This window comes from Antechinus flavipes, chromosome 6 (genome assembly GCF_016432865.1).
Source record: "Antechinus flavipes isolate AdamAnt ecotype Samford, QLD, Australia chromosome 6, AdamAnt_v2, whole genome shotgun sequence".
Taxonomy (NCBI): Eukaryota; Metazoa; Chordata; class Mammalia; order Dasyuromorphia; family Dasyuridae; genus Antechinus; species Antechinus flavipes.
The window spans coordinates 181,338,294-181,363,405 of record NC_067403.1 but is presented as its reverse complement, the minus strand read 5'-3'; the positions used below and the strand labels follow the sequence as shown (position 1 = coordinate 181,363,405).

The 25,112-nt window shown below is 37.8% G+C and overlaps 2 protein-coding genes and 1 non-coding gene across 7 annotated transcripts in view; 2 read left to right on the top strand and 1 right to left on the bottom strand.

Moving 5' to 3' along the window:
* Positions 1-83: 83 nt before the first annotated feature.
* LOC127541221 (endogenous retroviral envelope protein HEMO-like) lies at positions 84-12,816 on the top strand. Of its 5 annotated transcripts, none has more exons than XM_051966404.1 (4): positions 84-199; positions 822-860; positions 1,064-7,869; positions 10,336-12,816. In XM_051966404.1, exon 4 carries the CDS (start codon positions 10,685-10,687, stop codon positions 12,191-12,193), a length of 1,509 nt encoding a protein of 502 aa, XP_051822364.1. In that variant the 5' UTR covers positions 84-199; positions 822-860; positions 1,064-7,869; positions 10,336-10,684; the 3' UTR covers positions 12,194-12,816. The 5 variants fall into 5 exon arrangements, with proteins under 5 accessions (XP_051822364.1, XP_051822366.1, XP_051822367.1 ...); XM_051966407.1 differs by having other exon boundaries at positions 119-215; XM_051966405.1 differs by lacking the exon at positions 84-199 and adding an exon at positions 222-444.
* Positions 608-738, top strand: LOC127542164 (small nucleolar RNA SNORA24). Its single transcript, XR_007948560.1, has one exon. It is a non-coding gene; the product is annotated as a small nucleolar RNA SNORA24 (small nucleolar RNA).
* Positions 12,817-13,160: 344 nt separating the features above from the next.
* Positions 13,161-25,112, bottom strand: part of PRSS12 (serine protease 12) — a 96,910-nt gene continuing 84,958 nt past the window's right edge. The window contains exons 12-13 of the mRNA XM_051966403.1: positions 17,262-17,542; positions 13,161-14,781 (exon numbers count right to left, since the gene is read on the bottom strand). Coding sequence (XP_051822363.1) covers positions 14,474-14,781; positions 17,262-17,542 — 589 coding nt within the window. The 3' untranslated portion in view covers positions 13,161-14,473. The remainder of the gene's footprint in view (positions 14,782-17,261; positions 17,543-25,112) is intronic.

The window sequence follows — 25,112 nt, the reverse complement described above, 5'->3', positions numbered from 1 at the left end:
TTCCGCCCACCAAAGCTCCTTCCAGAATAAGCGACAGGAGATTAGCGGAAGACAGACCCGCCCTCCACAGGCCGGAAGTACGTCATCTTGGTTATAAAAGCGTGCGCGAAGGCGTGCTCGGTCTTTCTATGGCGGGAGTAGCTGGTGACTCTTTTACTGCTGTGGAGGGTGCGGGACTGGCCGCGTTTGGCCGACCTGGGTGAGGGAGCGGCTGGGTACGGGATCCATCTGGGCCGGTTTGGGGGGGAGTATGGGTGATTCACTAGCACGCCAGAAAGTGGGGAGGCCATGCATTCTTGTCTTCGTTCGCGTGGGGAGGATCTGCGGGGGCGCATGCGCTATGAGGTGATCCTGGTTAGCCTCACGTGGCGGTGCTGGAAAAGCCTGAACTTGGGGACTCTAGACCTTGGCAAAGGGGAAACTGAGGCAAGAGGTAGTTTGGAGGTACGCGGCGAGTTTCTCTGTATTTGTTGTGGTTCTTTGTCGTATGGGATAAAAGAAGGGGTGACAAGACCTGAGTGGCGCGGCCCTGCCTAGGGAGAGGCCTGTTTGTGGCCCCCTCACTCCCGGGGCCCCACGAGGAGGAAGTTGAAACCCTCCCAAGAATCTCCATGAATCCTTGGGCCCTGCCAGCTGTGGCAGTCTCCCTTCCTAGCCATGGAAGAGCATTATCTTGCTTATTGGCAAAGCTGTCACCATTTAATTGGTATCAGATTCTGACTTGTGCAAGTAACATGCGTTTTTTAAAAACTGTGTTCAAAAATTATGATACGCAATTATTCATAGTGCTTAGTAAACTAATTTTATACTAAAATTCCTAGGTGCCTGGACAAAAAGGGAAATGGAAGTAAAGACACAAAGTAAGTGGTTCTTTATAATAGTTTTTGCTATATAAAAAAATTGAGGAGAGACGAAATTTGTCTCAAGCTAGCTTTTTAAGTAAATTCTAGCATATGTGTCATTATTGAGATCACAAAATTGTTCATTAATAAAGTTTTGAAAAAGCTTTTGAAAGTATATTAAGTTTATTCATATTAAGTTTCATGTTAATCTTTTCCTGCAGGCTTCACGGTATTGGAAGTGGTAAGAATGAAGGGTCCTGTCTTTGATAACTATGGCACCGGTGGCTAGAAGACCTTAACTTTGTTTTGTATCTATCAAGAACTTATAACATTGTATGTTTTAGGTATGTTACTCTGTACATTGTAGAGGATTAAAACAAGGTGCCCTAGATATGGAAATAGAGCTCCTACCTTTAAGTTTAACTATCATAATTGTTTTCTCTCTGTTGCAATGTGCCACTTATTGGCTGTATACTGAATGCTGAACCCCAGGGGAACACACTTTGTTTGCAGCCACTCTTCTGCTAGCTAACTTTGAATAAATGTAACATAACCTTTTTTTCAGCTAGTAATTGACTTTGTCTTTAGACTCAGCTGATTAGTGCTATTCTCTCTGGGGTGAGAATGCCCCAGAATTTGGTGTCAGAATTGGAAAAACTAACCTTCTGAGCTCAAATTCTTAGCCCCTTTCAAACTTCACTTATCAAGCGCTCTCTTGACTTAAAAAGGAGTTATATCTTACCAAAAGCTGTCTCCTTAAGTCACTCTGAAATTGGGTTAGACAAAATTCTTCCTTTTTCTGACAAACTTTGAGACATGGCTTTTTACATTTGTGTCTAAGCTAATTGAGAAATCTGTCTCTACCTCTTGAACTAAACCTGAGGAAGCCATTTACACTTGGCATTTATTTACTTCTTCCAAACACTTTGCATTTCTGCATTCTGTCCCCAACTCATTCAAGTAAACTTCAGTTATCAATAATATTAATATTTTAATTGCAAAGTCTAATGGATTTCCCTAATCTTGCATTCTGTAAAAGTTGACCTTGCTGATCATCCATTAGGATACTTTTCTGGGGTTTTATGGCTGCTTTCTTGGTTTTTCATCTGTCTAATCACTTAAGACTTTTTTGCCCTCCTTCCATAGCCCATCCTAGAGAAGACTGACATTAGACATTAGAATGTGAATGTGTGTGTATATATATATACACATGTTGTGTATATCTATAAATCCACACTTCACATCTTTCATACGTTCTTTTTGTTGATTTTCAATATAATTCTCCAAATTACTTTAGTCTTTCAAAATTATTTTTAGAAAAATACTGTTACTGTGTAAGTACAGCATTCTCTTTGTTCCTGCTCATTTTGCTCTTTATTTCATGCACAACTTTTCAGGTATTTTCAAAAACAACTCATAATTTCTTAAAATAGTATTTGATCACAATCATGGTATTCCCAATTCATGGTCCAATTTCCAGTTCCACTACAAAGAGCTATTTTAGCATTTACATAAAATTCTTTTCCTTTGGAAATAGACCTTTTGTAACTTGGGGCAAACTGATAAGTACAAAGCAAAATCCAAAGTTTCACTTTGCATTTTTCAAATCAATAATGATTTAGAGCATTTTTTCATATGACAGTACTTTGGTTTCTTTGTTGAAAAACTTCATATCTTTTGACCATTTATGTGTTGGAAAATGTTATATTTTTTAGGTAAGACATTTTTATCTTGAGAAACTGTCTAAAATTTTTTGTCCTATTTTCTCCTAATCTTGGCTATGTTGAGTTTTTTGTACATATAGTTTAATGTTAACAAAACTACATATCTAATTTTGTTCTGCATCTCATTTTTTTGTTTTTGTTTTGTCCATTAGTTTGAAACCCTACATAATATATCCCCTTTGATCTTATATCCTGGTAAATGGCATAGGCTTGGGCCTAATTTATGCCAATTCTTTCCAGGTTTCTCCATTGTTTAAATAATGAATTGCCCCCAAAACTTAAAACTTGCTGCTGTGTATTATATCTACTGTTCCATGGTGATACTTTTCAGTTTCTTGGTCATTACCAGATAATCTTTATTGCCTTAGAATGTAGTTTAAAATCTGGCACTAATTTTCCTTTTTTAAAAATAAGTTCTTTTAATATTTTTAACCTTTTGTTTTTTCAAATGAGTCATTTTTTTCAACACAGTAAAACAAATTTTTGTTAATTGGGAATAGCATTGAATAAATCAGTTTAGAAAAAAACTAACATTTCTCCAGTTATTTAAATGTGATTTGTATTAAATGTTTTATAATTGTTTATGTAGTTTTCTGGGTTTGTTGTGGTAAGTATACTTTCAAATATGTGTACAGTGTCTACAGTTATTTTAAATGGAATATCTTACTATCGTTTCTTGCAGGGTTTTGTTGGTGGTATATAGAAATGCTGATTATTTGGATTTATCTTTACTAAAGTTATTATTTCCAGTATTTAGTTGAATTTTCAGGATTTTCCAAGTATATCATATATAGTTTTATTACCTAATTGCCCATTCTGATTCTTATTATAGCTATTGCTAAAATTTCTAGCACATTGTTGAAAAATGGTGACAATGAGCAACTTGTTTCATGCCTGGTCTTATTGGAAATATTTCTAGATTATCACCATTACAACTCATGCTTCCTGATGATTTAAGGTAGAGCTTACAGTTTTAAGGAAAAATGTTTTTAAAATTATTTAATATTGGAATTAATTAATCTCTAAGTGATAGTATTCATTTGTAAATCTGTCTGGTCCTGATATCTTTTTTGGGGAAGGTCATTTATGGCCTGTTCAATTTATTTTTTTTTCTAAAATAGGTTTATTTAAATATTCTTCCCCCCTTACCCCCCCCCAAAATCAACTCCTAATTTTATTAATTCAATGGGTTTCTTACATTCAATTTACTACTTTTTACTCACTTTTAAGATTTTCAATTTGATATTTAACAGGATTTTCATTCTAGCATTTTTAATTTCATAGACAATTCAGTGGTCTGTTCTATTTTAATTGAGTAAGCATTAGAGATAGAAATTTTCCTCCGATTTTTCTGCTTCCATGGTGACTAAATATAATTTCATTTCAATTATGATCTAGAAAAGATGGATTTAATTTTTCTGTTTTTCTGACATGTCCTAAGATGGTAGTTTATAAAAACTATAAAGGTGTACCATGTGTTGCTAAGGTGATGTTATCTAAAATTGTTCACCTTAATTATTTTTTGGTTAGATTTATCTAATTCTAAGAGGTGAAGGTTGAAATTCTCTACTTATATTTCCATCTGTAATTTGTTTAACTTTTAAATTTAGGTGCTAAAATATTTGGTATAGAGTATTGATATTGCTTCATTGTGGTAGTTTAATCATAATATAGTTTCCTTGTTTATTTCTTTTAAATTTACTTTTAGTTTTTGCTTTGAAAACATAATTGCTAGCCCTACTTTTTTTTTTTTTTAACATCAACTGAAACAATAAATTCTATCTAGTCCTTTATTTTAACTCTGTGTATCTCATTTTTAAGTGTGGTCCTTGTAAACAATATATTGTCAAAATTCTGATTTTTTTTTTTTTTTTTTTTAATTCATTCTGCCAGCTGATTTCATTTTATGGGGAATTCATTCCACTCACATTCAAAGTTAAAAATCACCAGTTGAGTATTTCTCTATTATCTTTCTCACCTTTTTACACTATGCCTCCTCACATGTCTTAATTTATTTCTATTTTTCTAATTGATACTTATACCTTTCTATTAATTTATCTGCCTATCTGAATCCTTTATCCTCCAGTTTCATCTACACTTCTAAAAATGCATCCCTTATTCCTAAACCCTTGCCCTCTTAATTCTTTATAAATTTGGAATTTTATACTTTCTGTTCTTTCTCATTCACCCAGTTTTGATGAGAATAAGGTACTAGAGTTAGCAGCTATCCCTACCTTCCTTTGTAGCAGTTTCTTTGTATAACATCCCTAGCCAGTTTTATTTTTTTTTTAATTTCATCATATTCAACCCTAAGCCTTCTATGTATGCTGTTTCAAACTAACAAAGTAATTGGTTTCTTTTCTTGTCACATTAATGTGTCAATTCATTAAATATCCATCATATTTCCCTCATTCAGGATTATACTCAGCTTTGCTGAGGAAATTATTTTTAGTTGCAAATCCCATCTCCTTTGCTTTTAGAAGTAGAATGTTCCAAGTCTTTCAGTCTTTGAATATAGAAGCTGCTAGATCTTTCATTCTGACTGTATTTAGCTCCATCTTATTTAAACTTTTCCTCATTGTTGTAATATTTTCTCCTTGACTTAGGAACTTTAAAAGTTGTGACATTTCTGTAAATTTTCATCTTTGGGATCTCTTTCAAATGGTTATAAGTACTTTTTTTTCCTATTTTACCATCTAGTTCAGGGCAATTTTCCTTAATTCCTTGTAATGTACCTCGTCTTTAATAACTTTCTGGTAATCGGGCAATTTTTGTCTGTCTTTGATTTGTTCTCCAGAGATATTTTACATTCACTTGATTTAGGGGTGGGGTGTTTTTTTGTGTGTTTTTATAGCTCTCTGTTGCTTCTAGTTTTCAAGGAGTTATTTTCTCAAATTTTTCAAATTTTCAATTGGTTGACTTACTGAAATTTCAGTCGTTTTCTTGAATTGTATTTTTTCTTCCCTAACTTTATTTCTCAATCTTTTTAGTTTTTGCAAGAAATGCTTTTGGGTTTGTGACCATTTGACATTTTTCTTTAAAAAATTAGCTTTCATCCAGTTCTTGTCCATCCCCATATTACATATCTATGATTGGCTTCTCCTTTGCTTTGTTATTTTTAGTGGCAGTCAGGTTCTAATAAGAGTTGTGGGGGTAATCCCTCCAACTTGGATTTGTGGATTTGTGTTTTCTGAGTTTTGTCAAAGGGCCCAACTTGGCCCAGCAACGTTGTCAGTCAAGGCTTGGCTTTTGTGATTCTTAAAGCTATGAATTCGATCACTCCTCTGCCCTGGAACTAAAACCAGGATTTCAGTCTTATGCAAGTGCCCACAGATCTTTTCCTACAGCTATAGGCATTGGGTCTGGCCTTCATAACAGCTTAGGGGCCTTCATTCTTCCCTTGCTTGGCTCATTTTATCTTTTGTGAGAGGATTTTAGGGAGCTGTATTTCCTGTCTTTTTTTCCTTCCCTTCCCTATTCACTTGATTTCATCACTTCCCATATTTTCACTTAGCTTGGCATAGATGAGTCTCAGCATTTATTTATTAAATTTTGGATTTCGAGCTTAAAATGTCTAGAACAGAATCCATTTTCTTACCCAAAATGTTGTCATCTTCTGAATTTCCTTATTGTTGAAGGTGGCATAGTCTTAGTAGTAATCAAACAGGCTCATGGCATTCTATGGTACTGATCCCAAAGGGAGCTGAGTCTGTTTTTATGTCCTTTCTTGGCTCATTGCTGCCACTCTAGTGCAGGTCCTCATCACATCTTGCCTATACAGACTCTGGCATCATTTCATCTCCTACTCAAGTTGCAGTAGTTCCCTATCAACTTTGAAATTTTGTTTGGCTTTTAATCTGGCCATTTCTAGTCATTCTACTTTGTATATTCTCATTTTCCTTGACATTTTTCTTATAAATATAATTGCTCTTGGATCTGCAAAAATTTCCTAGGCAGACACACCCACCACCTGGAATATTTTTTTCCCCCTCATCTGCTTCCCTGTCTTCCTACTAAACTGAAATCTTAAATCCCACCTTCAAGAAGCCTTTCTTAGACTCCAGTATCCCTTCCTTTATTTACTCCATGCTTTGTTTACATCTTTTTGCCATTAGAATGTGGATTCCTTTTAAGGGCAGAGAATTTCTTTGTATTCTCCAACACTTAAATACAGTGCTTAATAAGTGTTTGACTTCACTTGGCTTTATTCTGTTGACTTCTGGATGTGAATGTCTGGAGTGCTGCCAATGAATGGTGACAGAATGACCAGGTGACTGGTAAGATTTGTCAGGATAGATTCAACAGAAATCATTTTAGTTTTCCTAGAAACAGCCCGTTTAGATAGGGTCTTTATTCTTAGCATATTAAACTGGGAGAATGGAGGGGTGATGGGAAAGAAAGAGGTGCTTAGCAATTGGAATCCCTTATTGACAATTGGCTAGTAGGACTCCCGGCCAGACACTCATGGAATGTGTATATATACCAAGGATGATTTCAATGACCTACTTTTAGAAGATCAACTCAAGACAAATGAATTATGTATTTTGGAGAGGCTACATTCTAGGGATGAATTGAATAGAATATTAATAATGAACAGAAAGATTTTCTAACAAGTCAGAAATAAATTTATAGCAAAAATTAGTAAGTTGCAGAGACATCCATCCCAAACTGAAACACCTTTAAAACCTTTACAGGAAACCCTAAACCTTTTCCCCACAGAAGACTGATTTTTCTCTGCCACTCCCACTTCCTTTTCTCATGCCCTTTTCTGTAACCTTCTAGAAAGCTGAGGTAAATATGAATAAAAGTTAAAGGGAATCCAAATAATGTGTATGAAGAATCATTTTTGGAGAAAAAAATTTCTAAGAAAAGTGGGTTATCTAGTAAAACTATTCAATCTATTATGTTGATGTTACTATAGCATTGGTATGTCTGTTGCCCCAGACAGTAACTGAATATAAAAATCTGGTTCAATCAGCGGTCTATAATCCATAATTTGACTAGTCTGCTTGTCATCAGATAACAGTGAGACCCATTGTGCCTTATTCCCCGACTGAAGATAGGTGGCAAGAATAACAGCTTCCCTAAAGCCAGAGATCAAAGAACATGGCCTTTGTTTTGAAGAAGACCAATGACATCACAGTGATGTCTTGAATATCATCAGTGAGACATTGACAGTTTCACTGTCTAAAATCATGGAAATTTAATGGAAAAGTCAGAACAAACTACATCCTGGTTGAACGTCTGTTCCCAAACACGAACTACCATGAAATTTGTGATTGATAAACGGATCACACATGAAGGTAAATAGACAAACTGCAGTCTTCTGGAAATGTTCAAAAGCTGAGAGGAAAAAAGGCACTTAAAAGAAAAATGGTGGTTGCAATGGGTAGAGCATTGGGTCTGGAGGTAGACCTGAATTTGAATCCAGACAATTCTTTACTCTGTCCCCGATCTTTGTCTTTAAAATCTGTTAAATGAAGTTATAGCATGATTGCTATGAGGATCAGAAGAAATGATAGTAGCTTGGAGATTAAAAAAACCATTGGGAGTTATAACCAATTAGGGTCCCTAATTCAGTTTTCTCCACAAGTCCCATAATGTCCTATTAGACCCTTAATAAGCACTCCACCTATCCTACCACCATTTAACCTAAAATTGAGGACTGGGAAGAATTTCTTAAGGTTTCTTAGCCTATTTTGAGGAATCATAAATGGCACTCAACACATCACCTTAAAAGTCATCTCTGGAATTTCATGATCTCCCCAAGTTTGTCATTTCAAAATTATCCACTATAGGCCTGGAACTCTAACATCAACAGCCCACGTTTCCCCTCTGTGTCACCTGTAGCCCTTTTCCTGAGATAACTTGCCAGTATCCTTAAGTTATACTATCTAAGCATTACTAAAGTCCCTTTTCTCCCAGAGCCTCAAGCTAGTGAGGCAGAAATTGCACCAAGTTATGTTATTACCATTACTCTCCACCTTTACATTGCCCAGAGATGGCATTCCCATGAACTTGCTTTTCCAAACAAAAGGCTTAAAACAAGATGTACCCATGTTAATTACTGGCAATCTACAATAAAAGGTATCCTATTGACTATACCTACTGATATCTTGTATCTAAGCCCTATTTTGTGTAAGATTGTTATCTACTTGATGTAGTAAATTGGGAATTGGAAATTCCCAGCATTGGCCTTGGAAAGCTACTGATTCCACTGTCCAAGAGCTCATGTCATATTTGAGGGACAAGGTATGATCACTATTCAAATCCTTCATTAATGCCGAAAAGGGTGGCATTAGGCCCTTCCATATTGACCCTTTGTTCCCAATATGTAGTTCTTTTGCTACTTTTCACAAAACCAAATGTTAACCCAGGTTGCAGTTTCCCTCTTAATGAAAAAAGTCACATTTCAGACATCCTTCTAATCATTAGTGTTTGCTCTGTAACACCTATCTGGAGACAGACCCCATCTTTGGCCAAGCCTTTAAAAGCATCTCATTTCCAAAAAATCTAGTTATAAAGCCATATAATATCTTTGCTAATTGGGATTCAATCCTTTTATGTGATCTGCCATGCAAGTGTAGTTCCCCTTATTGCCCTGACTGTATCATATATGTGGTTACTTAGTTTTCAAGATGGCACTGCCAAAGTGGCAAAACCTATTTCCCTAATGCATGGCTGCTACCTTGCAAGTCTGACGTTTCTGTTCACATCTGCAACAATAGACAAGATCTGGAAGAACTAGATTCCTAATTTATGCTGTTACCTACACATCCTGTTGCCACCTAGTAGCCCGAGGGCATCCATCTACCCATAACATTATGAGCTCTGTCCCACCAGCACCAACACATTGCACCAGGAAATTCCAGGGTAGATGCTACCATTGATAGGAGCGTTCCCTTGCTTTTCATCCTCACTGCTGTGTTTCTTTGTCTCTGAGAGACCATATCTCTGCCCAACAACCCACCCCTGATTCAAAACATGAGAAATGGAAATCCATGGTTGGCTTCCTTTCTACATAGTCCAAATAAGCTTTCTGCCACTCAATGCTCCCTTCTCTGTTGAAGTGCATTTGTGTCGCCTTTCATGGGAGTATGTGAAAAGGGAGAAGAGTGATGAAATACAATAGGAATGATTTGGTCATAATCATTTTTCTGTTTTTCATTATAAAACAATGGGCAAGTGAAAATCCACCTTGGGCTAAGGGAAACGGTTTGTGAAAACTCACTGAATAAGAACACCCTTAAAAGAACTCCAGATCAATTTCATTTAAAACTTCTACCATCCTTAGTACTTATGTATTGCCTAATAATTGTTTTCATATTTAGTAGATGGTAGAATGATATCTCATTAGGGATGATTCTCTTTACATTAGCAAAGAAATGGATCTCTTAATTTCTCGATTTGGGATTCACTGAGAAACTCACTTCACCTCCAATCTTAATCACAAGATAGCTAAAGTCCTTGTATTCTCAACTCACCCATAGCATCCCTAATTTTCTGGACTGGTAGGCTAAAAGGACTTGGATGTTAAATGAGTACTATGAAAAGTCTGTAATGATTCTGAAATGGCTTGAAGCTTAAAATGCATGGCTTTTTTGAGATTGTGAAACACCCAATGTAGAGAACATGCTTTGTTACCTTACGAGATAATATTTAGAAGGTCCATGCTCATTGGCTTACAGTCGGAGTATGAATTGAGAGAGCAATTTGAAGAAGCCACTAACTAAATGCAATCTAACCAAAATTCTTTCTTGTTTGTGCAGAAAAGCCTAGGATGCCTGGATGACGCCTAAAACACAGCTTTGTCCCAGTATCTGACCCAGAGATCAAGTCCATATCAAAATTCACCTTTGGAAGTCCTCTGTAGGTCTGGTGGGAAAGGTCCTTATCAAGTTTTGACAAGTCACACTTCAGTAATAGCCAAAGGAAAGGCTATATAGATACATGTGAGCCAAGGCCAAAGCTTTCTTTTTTTGGATGCATTGTCAGTAGGAATTGGACCATATGGAATACCTCCCTTCAAAGCTGGGATGTTGTATGCTTTATTTTCTTAACTATTAATTCTAATTAACATTTATTGTGGTCCTGTGACTAAACTATAGACTAATGTAAATGTCATCTGTGCCCATAATGAAGCAAGAGATGATGACCATACTCCCCATTGTCATCGCAGTGCTCCTACGATTTGGCCTGGCAGGTCATGCCCTTCCACAGCATCCATTTATCACATCTATACAAAGGGCTGTTACTGCAGCAAACTTAACAGATTGTTGGGTCTGTTATAAAGTGGGTAATATGGAAAGTGAGGTTTCTCTAATCCCCATACCAGCTCCACTTTCCCACTGGATCAATGAATCCATATATGGAGTATACTATTCTTCCTCCTATTCTAAATATCAATATCTGTGGAAATATACAGGCCGGCCCCTCTCCCCTGAATACGGAAAAGGACTGAAATACAAAGTACATGTAAGCCGCTCCTTTTATACTTACCAAGTTGCAGGACGTCCACAGTACCGAATACAACACCGAGGTCAGTATCCTTTGTGTATACAAAATGATAATGGAACTGTATACTTGGGCGATGTTCCAGAAGAGAGATGTGCCCAGACCCTGTGGTTTGACACTGATGATGGCACATGGGAAGTGGACCCTGGATCAAATAGTGGAAGAAATCTAAAATGTGGGAAGACCTCACCAATGACATTCTGGGGAAAAGAGAGCTACTCCAATTTCACCATCCTCCCCCTCAATTATACCTCTGTCAGCTGGGAAAGTGAAACAAAGAACTATCATAATGACACTTTATATGTTCTTGCTGAAGGGGGAGAGATTGTCCACACAAGCTTTAATATGTCAAGTTGCCCTGGTGAAGGATCTTTTGTCAATTTCACACTTTTATACCAGATATTTGAGTCCATATTTTGTGCCTATAATGACACCTCTTGGCATCATTTGACCCGTTTGTGGAAGAATTTTGAGAAGCGATGCCCTTGGTACTTTGAAACAGGTACTTTGATGATACACGGGAAAGAACGGTGGTCACCCAATTCCACTTGGGCTCAGTATTCTGGTAATAGACTCACTCTATCCCTTGCACACATGCCAGGGCTTTATTTCATATGTGGTGATTATGCTTATAAGGCTTTACCTCCAGGGTGGGGAGGAACATGCACCATAGCCTATCTAGTCCCTGATCTGCAGATACATAAAACTTTGACCTCTACATCTATCTCCAACTCCGGGAGCTTCATTAATCGATTTCACAAACGTACCACTAATCCATTGGCTGAGAAACCGTCAGGATTCCATGCTTTTGCCCGAGCTTTGTTCCCATGGCTTGGGATTTTGGAAATTGAGAAGGCAATAGTGAATATGTCTGCGGCTGTGGAAGAAGGTTTTAGTGCCACTCTAGATGCCATTTCCAACCTTCGCCTAGAGGTAGACCCCCTTTCTCAGGTGGTGGTTCAGAGCCGAATGGCATTAGATATGAAACGAGCGCAACAAGGAGGAGTTTGTGCATTTATCAACACCATGTGTTGTTTCTATGTCGATAAAAAGAATCAGATAAGTCAGAATGTTACCAAGTTGAAAAACTTAATGAACACTGACCCTGAGTAGCCCTGACTTGGCAAGACTCCAAAGGAACTTGGGGGAAATGGTGCTGGATATAAATGAGTGCCATACCTTCCAGGGAGAGCCCTAGGGAGTGCCTTAATGTGGATAGCCTTAGAACAAACTCAAATTGGTTTCTGTTTCTTGGAGTATGCTGCCTATTGGCTGTCATCTCTGCTATGGTGCTGAACCCTATATGTGCTATAGAACAAGGGCTATTTAAAAAAAAAAAACCCTTGTTTGAAGAGTCATTTTCTAGACAGTTGCTCCCCTACTTAGCTTTGAATAAACTTAACTTTTTCAGCTGGTCCCTGAAGTTACTCAGTCTGTGGACCCAGCAGGGAAATGAGATTCTCCCTGAACTCTTCTGGACTTCAGGTTGAAAGATTTCTCAATATCCTTATTAGACTGTAAGCTTCATGAAAGGGATGTCATATACATTTTGTAGCTTCCACAGCATTCATCAGGGCACTCTAGTGCCTGCTTAACAAGTACTGTACTTTATTCTTCAATTGTGGATTCTTTCCTAATGATTGTCAGTGAATAATGTAAAGGGACATACATTTTGACTTAAATACTTCTGAAATTTGTAACGATTTTATAAGTAAAAAGTTGTTTTCAAAATGAAATATTTTCACTCTTAATCAAAAGATTAGTTTTAGAGCAATAAAGGATGTAGAGGTTGTCTAGTCCAAGTCCGCCCTCCCTTCTCTCTCTTCCCCTACATCCCCAAATTTTTAGAGGAGAGACTGTTGAAATTGCCCATAAGGAGTGAACCCAGTAGAACCTGAACAAGAACACAGGTCCTCTTGACTCCAAATTCAATTTTTCCCCTAGTTACTTGATGTCCTACTTATATATATAAATAGATGAGGAGCTTTCCACACTATACCTCAGGTGGTCAAAAGTCAGGAAAACTTTTAGTCAAAATAGAGTAAATTACCCTTCTACATGGTGAAAAGGGCTACTCCCAAATATTTCTGATACAAAATTTAATATGTAATATTTTAGAACGAATGACACCAACAACAGTATGTTCTTTTGAAGACCCTTAGTCACAACCCTTTGATCATCAGGTTTCACGAGACAGTTAAGGAATATTGCACTAAGGAAAAATTCTGTTACCTAGAGAGATATTGTAAGAACTAAATTCAAGTCTACATTACAAATACTTCAGATATAAGGACAAGGAATTGCATTGTGGCTCTCACTGTGATTTTGAACAGCTCCTTTCTGGGGGTGGGCTGGCTGGAAGTTTAAATGCATTTTCTCTGAGGAATTGCCATGACTTGACAAATGGTTGAACGGACACATTTACAAGAATCTTCAGCAAGAAATGTGGAATAGAGTTGAACAGCAGGTCTTGAGGCTAAGATCCTCTTTCTTCACAGTTCTGCATTTTACACAGATCTGCTTTCCATCATTTTCCCCCCTCTCCATGTATTAGTGGGAAAATATAGAATGACCTTGAATACTAGGGATGTGGATCTTTGACTTCATTGGTTTAAGGAAATCTCAAGTTAGGAAATGATTTCTACCAATATGTATAGGTTGGCAACTTCTTGGGAATTTACCTAGAGTACTAACAAAGGAAGGGGCTTGCCTTAGGATCTGACAGCCAGGATGTGCCAGAAGCTGGGCTTGAATGCCTACTCCTGCTTTCAGGTTTAATTGTCTTTTCTGCCATGCCATATTTGGGAGTAGTAAGGAAAAAGTAGATTGTTTTCTCTATTCAAGCAGAATACTTTTATGTACTTTGAATCAAAGTCACATTGACACTTAAGAATTGGTGATTTTTAAATATAAAAAGCCACTCTAAAATCTAAATTTTGAATTATACAGAAATAAGGCCTGAACTGTCATATCTTGTTCATCTTGAGGAAAATGCTCTGGAATAAAATGAAATCATAAATAAGGCCCAGATTATCAAATGGCAAAATAGAGAATTCACTCTACCAAGGTGAGACAAATTGGAAAACTCACGCCAGTTTCTGTAGTCAGTGCTGAAATGAAGGCATTCCTGAAATTGCCAACATCCCCAACATCGTCAGTGACTTGTAAAATTTGTCTCAGTTTGATGTGATTTCACCTTTTTTTGTGCATAAGAAAACGCAAACAAAAGTAATGCATATACAGCCTACATTCAGTTGTTTAAAATTAAAATCACAACACCAAGCAGGAAAGTGTGCATGGATTGGCCACAGGTTTAAACTGGACTAGCTGTTCAGTTCAAATGCCACACAAGCCCAATGTTCTTTTCTCTTGAAGCTCTCAGTGCTGAACTCTTCAAAGTTTAGTGACACTTTTTATCCAGGGTACAAAGGCTGAGACTTTGGTATAAACACCTGGAGAATCTTTAACACCACAGCCATAACCCCAGGAAGTAACTCCATATACAGCCCAGCTTTCTCCAGGCCGTTGGCACATCAGAGGGCCACCACTGTCTCCCTGGCAGCTGTCCACATGGTTCTGCTCCTGCAGACTTCCAGCACATAGCATCCTCCCTGTGAACCGACTCTGGTAACGCTCTTCACAAAACCTCTTGGGAAGTAAGGGGATGGCTGCTTGCTGCAAGGTCCTCGAATAAGCTTGTCCTGCCCAGACAGACCAAACAGCAAGTTGAATAAATATCTGTGCTACATAGAACAATGCTCCAAAATTATGGGAAATACTATGTGCCCATTAGATGCTTCTTACCCTTTTTAGACTATTAGGATAACAGATTCCTGCCCATCTTTGTGATGGTGAGTGCCAAAGGACAATGAAATAAATCAATTCCAAGAACTGATGGACTTAGCAAATTAGGTCTCTCACCAGAAAAGGTCTGTACAATCAGCTATGTTTCATGATACCTTCACAACAGATGTTCAGTTTAAGTGCTTCAGAGCTTATGCTAGGATGTTAGCTTTTCAGAACTGATGTTCCCTGAAGGCTTCATATTCTCCTTAAAATTTCCCCATTATCAAATAGGACAATTGTTCCTGAAAGTATTTCACTTTGCTGAAAACACAATATAAATGGGAAATAGCATTGTATAATTTTGGATGGAAATTCTAAGATACACTGAAATTCTGATTCGTTGGCCTTGGAGATAAGATTCAGCTTCAAATACTGATACTACTACTCAGCAATGTGATCCTGGGCAAGTAACAGAATAGCTTAGTGTGCTTTAGTTTCCTCATCTGTAAAAAGTATGTTGGACTAGGCCTCTAAAGTCCCTTTCTGCTGGAATTTTATGACAGTATGATCTGTCCTCAGCTGACAAAATACAAGAATTGAATAAACCCTTTCTCATAATTTCCCCATATCCGTGGATTTGTGACTCTTTGGAGAACTCCTTTTCCCCATAACTGGGTTATGGTGCCCAAGGGCTAGCTGAATCCCTGGTTCTTATCAGGCTATTGAGACTGCACAGGGAGTAAGTCAAGATCTGGACAACTGAATCTAGGCTCCTGGGCCATCTACTAGACATAACCCAGCATGTAGAAGGGATACTCTCCTTTTATCTTAGAGGCCAGTTCCTTAATTTTAGATGACAAAAAGTTTAATTAGCTCAATTGATGGGTATTTGCTAGGTGAATAACAATTGCCTTTTTTTCCTGAGAAAAAGGTCACATAGCTGGAACATCAGGGATGGGATTTATCAAAGCTCTTGCTACCTCCTTGTCCATCAGTAAACAGTGTATCACAATCCATCCATCATCTCATGGTGATTTTTATGGTAAACTTCTCACCCTGAATGCTTAACTTTTTTTTCCCTAGTGTTAATCCACTTTAGCTGAAGTCAGTTTTTTCACTAGAAAGATGAACATTAGATGATAGAATAATTTTGGCTAGGGTGCCTTATAAAACCAACAATCCTATGTGTGGCCTCTTCTACTTTTTCAGTGGGATTATATGGAATAGTAGAGAGAATACTGCCCTAGATCTCAGTACACTTGAATTGTACTCTTGGCTCTTGGCCCTTACCAGCTGGATAACTGAGTAAGTCGCACAGCAACCTGAACCTTAGTTTCATGTAAAATGGGAAACATACCAAACACAAATCTCCCTGAATGGGGTAACTGAGGTTCAAACAAAATAATGTCCATAATGGAATCTTAAGGTGGTCTGTGAAGGTCAGGCATGATTACAATGATTTCTTTGCCAGGATTCACTCAAAAAGGGCCAACCTTTTGAAAGCAAGTGACCCAAGTCATCCTCCATCTGGCAAGAATTAAGGAGTCTAGAAATATACAGGCATTTCCATCACACTCTGGCAGGAAGAATGCTTTATTGTCAGTAATAAGTGCTAAGCGTGACCAGAAGCCCTCTCTAATGCTTACTATCTCCCATAACTTGAGGTTCCTTTTCCTTCTTAGATCTCAGTTTCCTTCTCTGGAAAATGAAAATGGGGATTGATGCTGAGAGCCTCTGGGGTCCTTCCTACACCACCTTGGTGATCTCATGAATGCTTTTCTCTGTGAATGTTGATGTTTAGCTAGCAACCTCAGTCTTCTATTAAGCTATTCTTTGGCAGAGAAGACATAAGAGACCCACAGCCTATATGTCACTGGGTGGTCTCATCATGAGGCATGGGCCTCAGCCCAGCACAGCTTAGGGAGAAAGAATTAAGTTGAATAATGCAAGGAAGGAAGAGCCCTGCCATGAAATCTTGATGTCCCTGAAAACATGAGGGATGAACTGAGGGATGGATCACCAGCCAAGCTCATCAAGGTGCATGTCAGGAAGTCTATCTATCCTGCCATGAAATATCCCCAGACATCAAGCAGGCTCCATAGCCACCAGGACTTAATTACACTCCTAGAAACAGCAGAGTAGGACCCCTAGAGAGAAGTGTAAGCCACTGTGTGCAGCTGGCCAGTTTGTTCCACAAGAGAAGCCATACAGAAATTATCTGTACCAGATTGTGCATAAAAAGGAAAGAAGCCAAATAAGTGAGAAGTCCTCCCCCAAATCCTTGTATATCACCTGAGAACCTCTGCCACACTGCTACACTGACGTTCCTCAGCCTAGGAAGTAGCCAGGAGCCTTCCAGCATGGTCCTGCACCCTTTGTATTAATGCACCCTTACCTGTGTCTCCCCACCCAGTGATATAACAATTAGGAGCGGTCTTCTGTGGCCTTTCTCTTCGGAAGGGCAGGCAGGCAGGCAGAACATGGCTGTTGAACGTGGCACATTGTTCCTCTGGTCCCTGCAGCCTCACCAAGGCAATGTCATAGTCACTGCTGTCCGGCCTGTATTGCCGGTGAATCACAATCTGCTGGACCCCAAGCTCTTCTTCAAACTCCTCTGGCACCAGAGTGTGATAATCCCCAACTCTAACGATGTAGTTCCGAGTGTTATTACCATACCTGGAAGACAGGGAAGAAAGATTAATCAAGCAATCAATCTGTGAAGTTGGGGGCCTAACTTCCAGGAGCTTTCATTCTAATGGGGAAACAACATGCATACTAACTGGCCAGTCAAAATACATATATAAATAGACTAGATAACAATTCACATGAGGTCACGTGCATTCAGATTCACACAATTTGAAGTCATGGTTTTGTAAAATATGGTCATTAGTTCTGGCCCAATGGGAATATACAGTGAGAATTTAAATTACATTTTCTTCCTTTTCTTCTGTAGTGCTCCTCATTCAGCTCAGATTTAGGCACAAGCTAGGGGCTATGGTAGAAGTTCATCCAGCCTGGAGTAGTGGATTGAGTTTTAGACTTGAGCCAGAAATCCAACCTTTGATTCTTACTAGTTGTCTTATCCTAGGCAAGTCAATTCATTTCTCTTGTCTTCAATTTCCTCCTCTGTAAAATGAGGGAATAGGATTTGTTGATTTATAAGCCCCCTTTGTTGTTGTTTAGTCCTGTTTGAGTCTTCCTAACCCTAATGGGTGTTTTCTTAGCAGAGATCCTGGAGTGATTTGTCATTTCCTTCTCCAGCTCATTTTATTGAGGAAATTGAGGTCCACATGATTAAGTGACTTGCCTAGATTCACACAGCTAATATATGTCTGAGCCTAATTTGAACTGATTCCTGATTCCAGGCCTAACTCTCTGTCCTCTGTGCCAGCTAGGCTTCATGATTCCCTCACAACAAATGTTCAATTTAAGTGCTTCAGAGCTTATGCTAGAATTCTAGCTTTTCAGAACTGATGTTCCTGGCAGACCACTAAATACAAAGGAAACAATGCCAAATCAAGTCTTGCTGTACACATCAACACACAAACTATTTCCAGGTTGTCACGGCAAAGAAATAGGTTACAATGAGCTAAAAAGCAATAGGAGCATTGTGACGTTTTAGAGAGCTGGCCTTGGGTCGGGAAGATCCTGAGCCAGGCTGGCTGTGCATCCTCAGTTTCCATTCCCTTCAAGTTCAGCCGCCAATCTGCATTGGCAGAGGCAATTTTGTGAACAAAGTTCCTCATAACAACAAAATCACAGGCTCAACACAATAATACTGTGATGAAGTCAGACAAAAAAGTTATTAAGTAAGTAAACATGCTACTGAATTAAACACTGACTTTAGGTTAAAAAGAAGAAAAAAATAAAACTTTCCCAGGATGCACATAGCCTATGTGTGAGTTTAAACTTAATATGCAAGCAATTAAATCTTATAACATCTGGGGAGAATTTTGTCCACAATCTACCAGAGAGGAAAAAAATAAAATACAAAAATTTCTTATAAGCAGGTAGTAGGATGTGGGATCATGTCATAAGCAAGATGACAAAATAGTTTTTTTTTTTCTTTTCTGCAAAGTAATCATGACATTTTCTATGACCAAAAAAACACACCAAAAAAACACCTAACCGAATATATATTGTATATATTGTAATTTTCATAATAATTGATCTGACATGTGTAATGAAAATACTGATAATCTAGATTTTTTAGAATTACCATTTTCCAAAAGATTGACTTGGGAGCAGTCTCACAATGCAACTGGAAATGATCAATCAGTTCTTGACATGCTCTCCTGTGTATGTTAAGTGAAGTGAATTAAAGATTGCAGATCCTGTCTCATCACAGAACTGTAGTCCTGTTCCCCACCAAGTAATGACTTTGGGATTTGAAACAATCATTTAAGAACTGTTCCCATAGGACTAGAGAATTCCCATATTGTCCTGCACTAGTAGGCTTGTCCTGGGAAACCACTCAGGCTCTGAAAATGATTCTATTGTAATCTATGTCTCCCCTTCATTCCCACTCTCTTTAAATCAACAGGCAAGGTCTCCTTCCCAGGAGAGCTTCCAATTTGCAAACGCATTCCTCTCAAAGTGATTAATTATTTGATTTAATTTGAATTAATTACTTGATCTCTAAAAACTTGTCTCTAGGCCTGCTTTGTGCAGCTCTAGCAATTTCCAGTTTAGAGACCAATACAGTAAAATTATGTTAACTGCTTTAAAGTTGGCAAAACAGCTTATAAAAATATTCTCTCATGTTATCATCAAAACAATACTGCAAGATAAATGTTGTTATCCTCCTGTTACAGATGAGGAAATTGAGGTGGACAGAGATAAAGTGATTTGTCCAGGTTCACAGCTTCTAAGTGCCTGAGGCCAGCCAGATTTGAAATCTGGGCTTCCTATCTTCTTCAGTTCCAGCACTATATCCACTGTACCTGGGCTGTTATAGTGATACTCTTATTTGATTCCTTCTTCTACATCCATGTCCACCCCAAGGTTTTCTCTGGAGCCTTCTTCCCATTTTACTCTACTATCTCACCAATCTCACTTACTGAATTTTTAGGAGTTCACTTATCTTCTTCATATGGGAGATATTTATATCCATTTCAACTGTATCTTTCAGTGCCTTTTGGACTTTGTGATCTGGATGTCCTTTGGGCATCTCATCTCATCCAAAATAGAGATCATTATATTTCTTTTTTTTTTTTTAATCAATCAGCAAGCATTAATTTCTTTGGTTCTTTGTTTTGTTTTAGTAGCTTTTTTTTTTTTTTTTTTTTGCTGAGGCAATTGGGATTAAGTGACTTGCCCAGAGTCACACAGCTAGGAAGTATTAAGTGTCTGAGGTCAGATTTGATCTCAGATCTCCTGACTTCAGGGCTAGTGCTCTATCCACTGCGCCACTTAGCTGCCTCTAGCATTTTTTTTTTCAAAATACATGCAGATAATTTTCAACATTCACCTCTGCAAAACCTTGTGTTCCAAATTTTTCTCCCTCTCTCCCTCCTTCCCCAAGACAGCAAGCAATCCCATCTAGGTTAAACATATGCAATTCTTCTAGAAATTTCTGTAATCATCATCTGCACAAGAAAAATCAGATCAAAAGGGGAAAAAAAACACGAAGCTCATTGTATTTTTTCTCAAACCATCTTCCCTTCCAAAATTCCTGTTACTTACTATCAAGGAAGCCACCATCCTCCCAGTCACCCAGGCTCACAAGTTTCACAGTTCTTCCCCTTCATTCTCCCTGTATAGCCTATCCAGTACCAAATTATATCATTTCTACCTCAACAATACATTTTGTTTGTGTTGTCATCTTTCCATTCTCATGGCTACAACCCTCCTTCAGACCCATATCACCTATTGCCTGGACCCCTGGAATAATCTTCTGACTTATCTCTGTGCCTCAAATGCAGACCCACTCACTCTAATCCATCTTCCATTCAGGTGTCAAGGTGGTTTTCCTAAAGTGCCAGTCAGACCACATCACCTTCCCTTATTTACTGAATTCTAAAGGTTTCCTATTACCTCCATGATCAAATATACACTTCTTTGACATTTGAGACTCTTCCTAACATGGACCCTTCTTATCTTTCTCTCTTTATTCCCTTTGTATGTGCTTGAAAAAAGCGATTATTTCACTTTTATATTAATAGCCAATTATTAAATTAGGGCTATATTTTCCCTCTTTTCTACTTCAATTCAGAAATCAGTCCCTGTAAATTATTCACGTAGTACTCGAAGTACAAAGCTGATAAGGAAAGGGAAAATTCAGGTCTGTTCAAAAGGCAAAGAAATTCTGGTTTAGATAACTGATGGATTTTGGGCCATTGGGTTTTTAACTATGTCTGAGTAAAAGTGGATTGTCCCTTTGGTCTAGATTACCCTAGATGAAGTGATATGGGTATAGCTAAATCTCTGTGACCAAGACTGAGTGATCAGAATCAGGAACCCCAGACCCTTGTTAGAATAAGTTCTCATCAACTCTCATTATAATGTTTGTTCTTATTGTTAATCAATCAATATTAATTGCCACTCTTTTCCAAGGCAGATGATAATTTGAATAGGTTCCATGTAGGGTCATTCCATTGACTCTTTTATTATTTACTAGCATGACTAATAAAGTGATTAATTACAAAGAAACTATGACTCTTAAAATTTTTATACATAACATACTCTAGAACACAGTTCTGGCCATCTTCCTCTTCCTCACATACAACATATTATCTCCCTTTACAATCCTTTTGTACTGGCTGTCCCTTCTTTGTGAATGCTCTGCCTCTTTACCTCTTCCTGGCTTCTTTCAAGATTCAGCTCAAATCCTACTTTTTGCAGAGGATCTTTCCCAGAATATCCCCATCCTGTTAATACCTTCTCTTTTTTATTACCTTCTTTCTCTCTCTCTCTCTCTCTCTCTCTCTCTCTCTCTCTCTCTCTCTCTCTCTCTCTCCTCTCTTTCTCTCGCACATTTTTTGTTGTTAAGCCATTTCAGTTGTGTCTCTGTGACACTATTTGGTGTTTTCTTGGCAAAGACATTAGAATGGCTTGTCATTTCCTTCTCCAGCCCATGTTACAGTTGAGGAAACTGATAAAAACAGGGTTAAATGACTAGTGCAAGGTCACAGCTAATAAGTATCTGAAGCTGGAAAAGATCTCAGGTCTAGACCCAGAACTCTATCCATTATGTCATACAACTGCCTGGCACATAGTAAGTACTTAATAAATGCTCATTGACTGTTTGTTGACTATATTCCAGTATGAATGAATGCATGAATAAATTAAAAAACAATTTTAATACCTAGAATTGTCCCTCTTCCTCTTCCTCACTGCCTTCACCTTCCTGCAGCAAGAAATACAAGTAAGTCTACGAGTCTGTGGCACGAGGCTCTGCCCATGGTAGGGACTCTCATAGTACAGTGCCTCAGTCTGGAAACCACCCACACTCAAAGAGGGATAGACATTGGTTCTCCCCAGTTATGTGAAGGCCAAAAGGGAAGCAGAAGAAGAATCAGGCAGTCTGAAAACATGCCACCTTGTTATAGAAGATAGCCTAGGATAGGATTCTCCTTCAGCTGCAATGATACTTTCTGAATACCTCTTTTCTCAGAAGAACCAGCAATTCTGACTCTGCTAAGCTCCCCAAAAACAAAGGAGGAAAATGAAAGGAGAAATCAGATGGGCTGAAAATGTGCAAGAATGAGCTGCTGATTGAAGCCGAAAAGAAGAGGGACTGAAAAACTTTCTGGGGCCAGTTTTGCTATCAAGATGATCCAAAGGCAAGACCTCAGGCCAGTGACTTTCATATTCCCCAAGAAGATTGAGACTGCTCAAATAATGAAATGGGCTGCTCTTAAGCTAGACCTGGAGAATGTCCTTCTATCATTTTTTTTTTTCCTGACTACCACATGAGCCTGTGTGAATTCTCCAGAAAATATTTTTTTGGCATTCGAACAATGTGACCAGCCCGACTGAGTTGGGCTCTTTGCAGTTTTAAACTTGGCAGTTTAGTTCGAGAAAAGACCTCAGTGTCTGGTATCTTATCCTGCCAGGTAATCTTCAGAATCTTCCTAAAACAATTCAAATGGAAGCAATTCAGTTTCCTGGAATAGAACTGGTATTCTGTCCAAGTTTCACAGACATTAAACAATGGAGTCAGCAAATTATTTTGTAGACCTTCAGTTTGGCAGTTTAATATCTCTCTTCTCCCACCCTTTTCAGAACCTCCCAAATACCGAGCTAGCTCTGGCAATACATGCGTAAATCTCATTATCAATGTGGACATCCCTGAAAATATGCTGCCAAGGTAAGTGAACTTATCCAGGCTATATGGATGGTGTGGTGCTGGCTAATGGAGTAACTATGTTTTCTTAGTTTGTTAGGCCAAAATTAGCACCAACAGCAGAGAATCAATATATACTTGGTTGCTTCTGAGCTTTGGAGGCTACACCGAGTACACAATCATCTGCAAATAAAAATCATGCACCAATACTCCTACTTTAGTTTCAGCTCGTAGCCTTTTCAAATTGAAGAATTTACCATCAGTGCAGTAGCTGACTTTGATGCCATGTTCATCCCCATGGAAAGCATTTGACAATATTGCTGAAAACATTATGCTAAAAAGCATGGGAGCAAGCATACAGCCTTATTTCACTCCATTGGTAACTGACTGGGAAAGCATAAGAGCATCATTGTCCATTATCCAGAACCTAGGCAAGCATTACATCATGAAATTGGCATACAATACTTTTATAGTCAATGAAATTTTGACGTAATTTTCCATAAGCTCTTGCAACTGATAGTATTTGGCTTTGACTCTTGGCCCTTTCACTAATTACTGCTTCAGTCTAACTTCAAGGAAGTCTCTGAATAATTAATGGCCTAGAATCTAAATATAAATTTACATGTAAAAGTAAACATTTTGTATCATATGAAAAAATCTATAAGATTGCTTATTAGGAAGTAATTTTAGAAATTTTAGAAACATACATTCTCCTAAGATCATAGGACTTAGAGCTAAAAGGGACTTTACAGCTTTAAGTGAGGGAAGTAAGGTCCAGAGAGGTTAATGAGTTGTTTTAGATCACACAGAAAAACTATCTTTGCATATATTTTGAAAATAAAAAGCTTTTTTTAAAAGTAAACTATACATAATAGAGATGTATATTTTCATGAAAATCATTTTCTGTTACACTCTATTGAAATATCCATTTTTATGTTATGTGTATTAGCTTCTGAGTAATAATAATAAAAACAGAAAAATTTTAAGTAGATCACACAGAAGTGCGGTATTATCAGAAGTGGGATTTAAACCCATAGACTGCAAAGCAATGCTACTTGAAGCACTTGTGGGAAACAGGTCAGAGTTCTGGCAGTGGACAGAACTTAAAGAGAGGACTACTAAACTAGATTCATTTTCTTTCAAACATAGTCTGACCCCTGGTATCTTGGATACCACAGTTCTTGGAAGGATTCTATATCCACACCCAATATTTACAGGTATGATTATTTCTATGACTAACTTGTTCCTTAAAACTAAAGGCTTTGAAAAAACTTACATGAAGCACTAAGTGAAGGGAACCAGAACCAAAAGAACATTGTACACAGTAACAACTAGATTATGTGATGGACTTGGTTCTTTTCAACAATGAGGTGATTCAGGTCAATTCCCACAGGCTTGTGATGGAGAGAGCCATCTGCATCCAGAGAGAGGACTATGAGAATTGACTATTAATCAAAGCATAGCATTTTCATCTTTTGTTGTTGTTGTTGTTTGTTTGTTTGCTTGGTTTTTTTCTTGTGTGTTTTTCCCCCTTTGATCTGATTTTTCTTGAGCAGCATGATGAATATGGAAATATATATATTTTCTTTTTTTATTATAGCTTCTTATTTGCAAGATATGCATGGATAATTTTTCAGCAATGACAATTGTAAAACCTTTTGTTATGGAAATATATTTAGAAGAATTGCAAATGTTTAACCTATATTGGATTGCTTGCTATCTTGGGGAGGGAGAAAAATTTGAAACATAAGGTTTTGCAAAGGTGAATGTTGAAAACTATTTTTACATATCTTTGGAAAAGCAAAATACTATAAGAAAAACACCTAAAATCTTCCTGCAGACAACATAATGTCCTTAGAAAAACAGTCGTGGAGTCCAGAAGTCCTGAGTTCTTCTGATGCTGACCTTCTGGCACAGTCCTGGGTAGGTTGCTTAATTCAATATTGAGCAGTGGAAGAA

Excerpts from the sequence above, each read along its gene's own strand:
- LOC127541221 (XM_051966406.1), top strand. The coding sequence starts at position 10,685 with ATGTCATCTGTGCCCATAATGAAGCAAGAGATGATGACCATACTCCCC.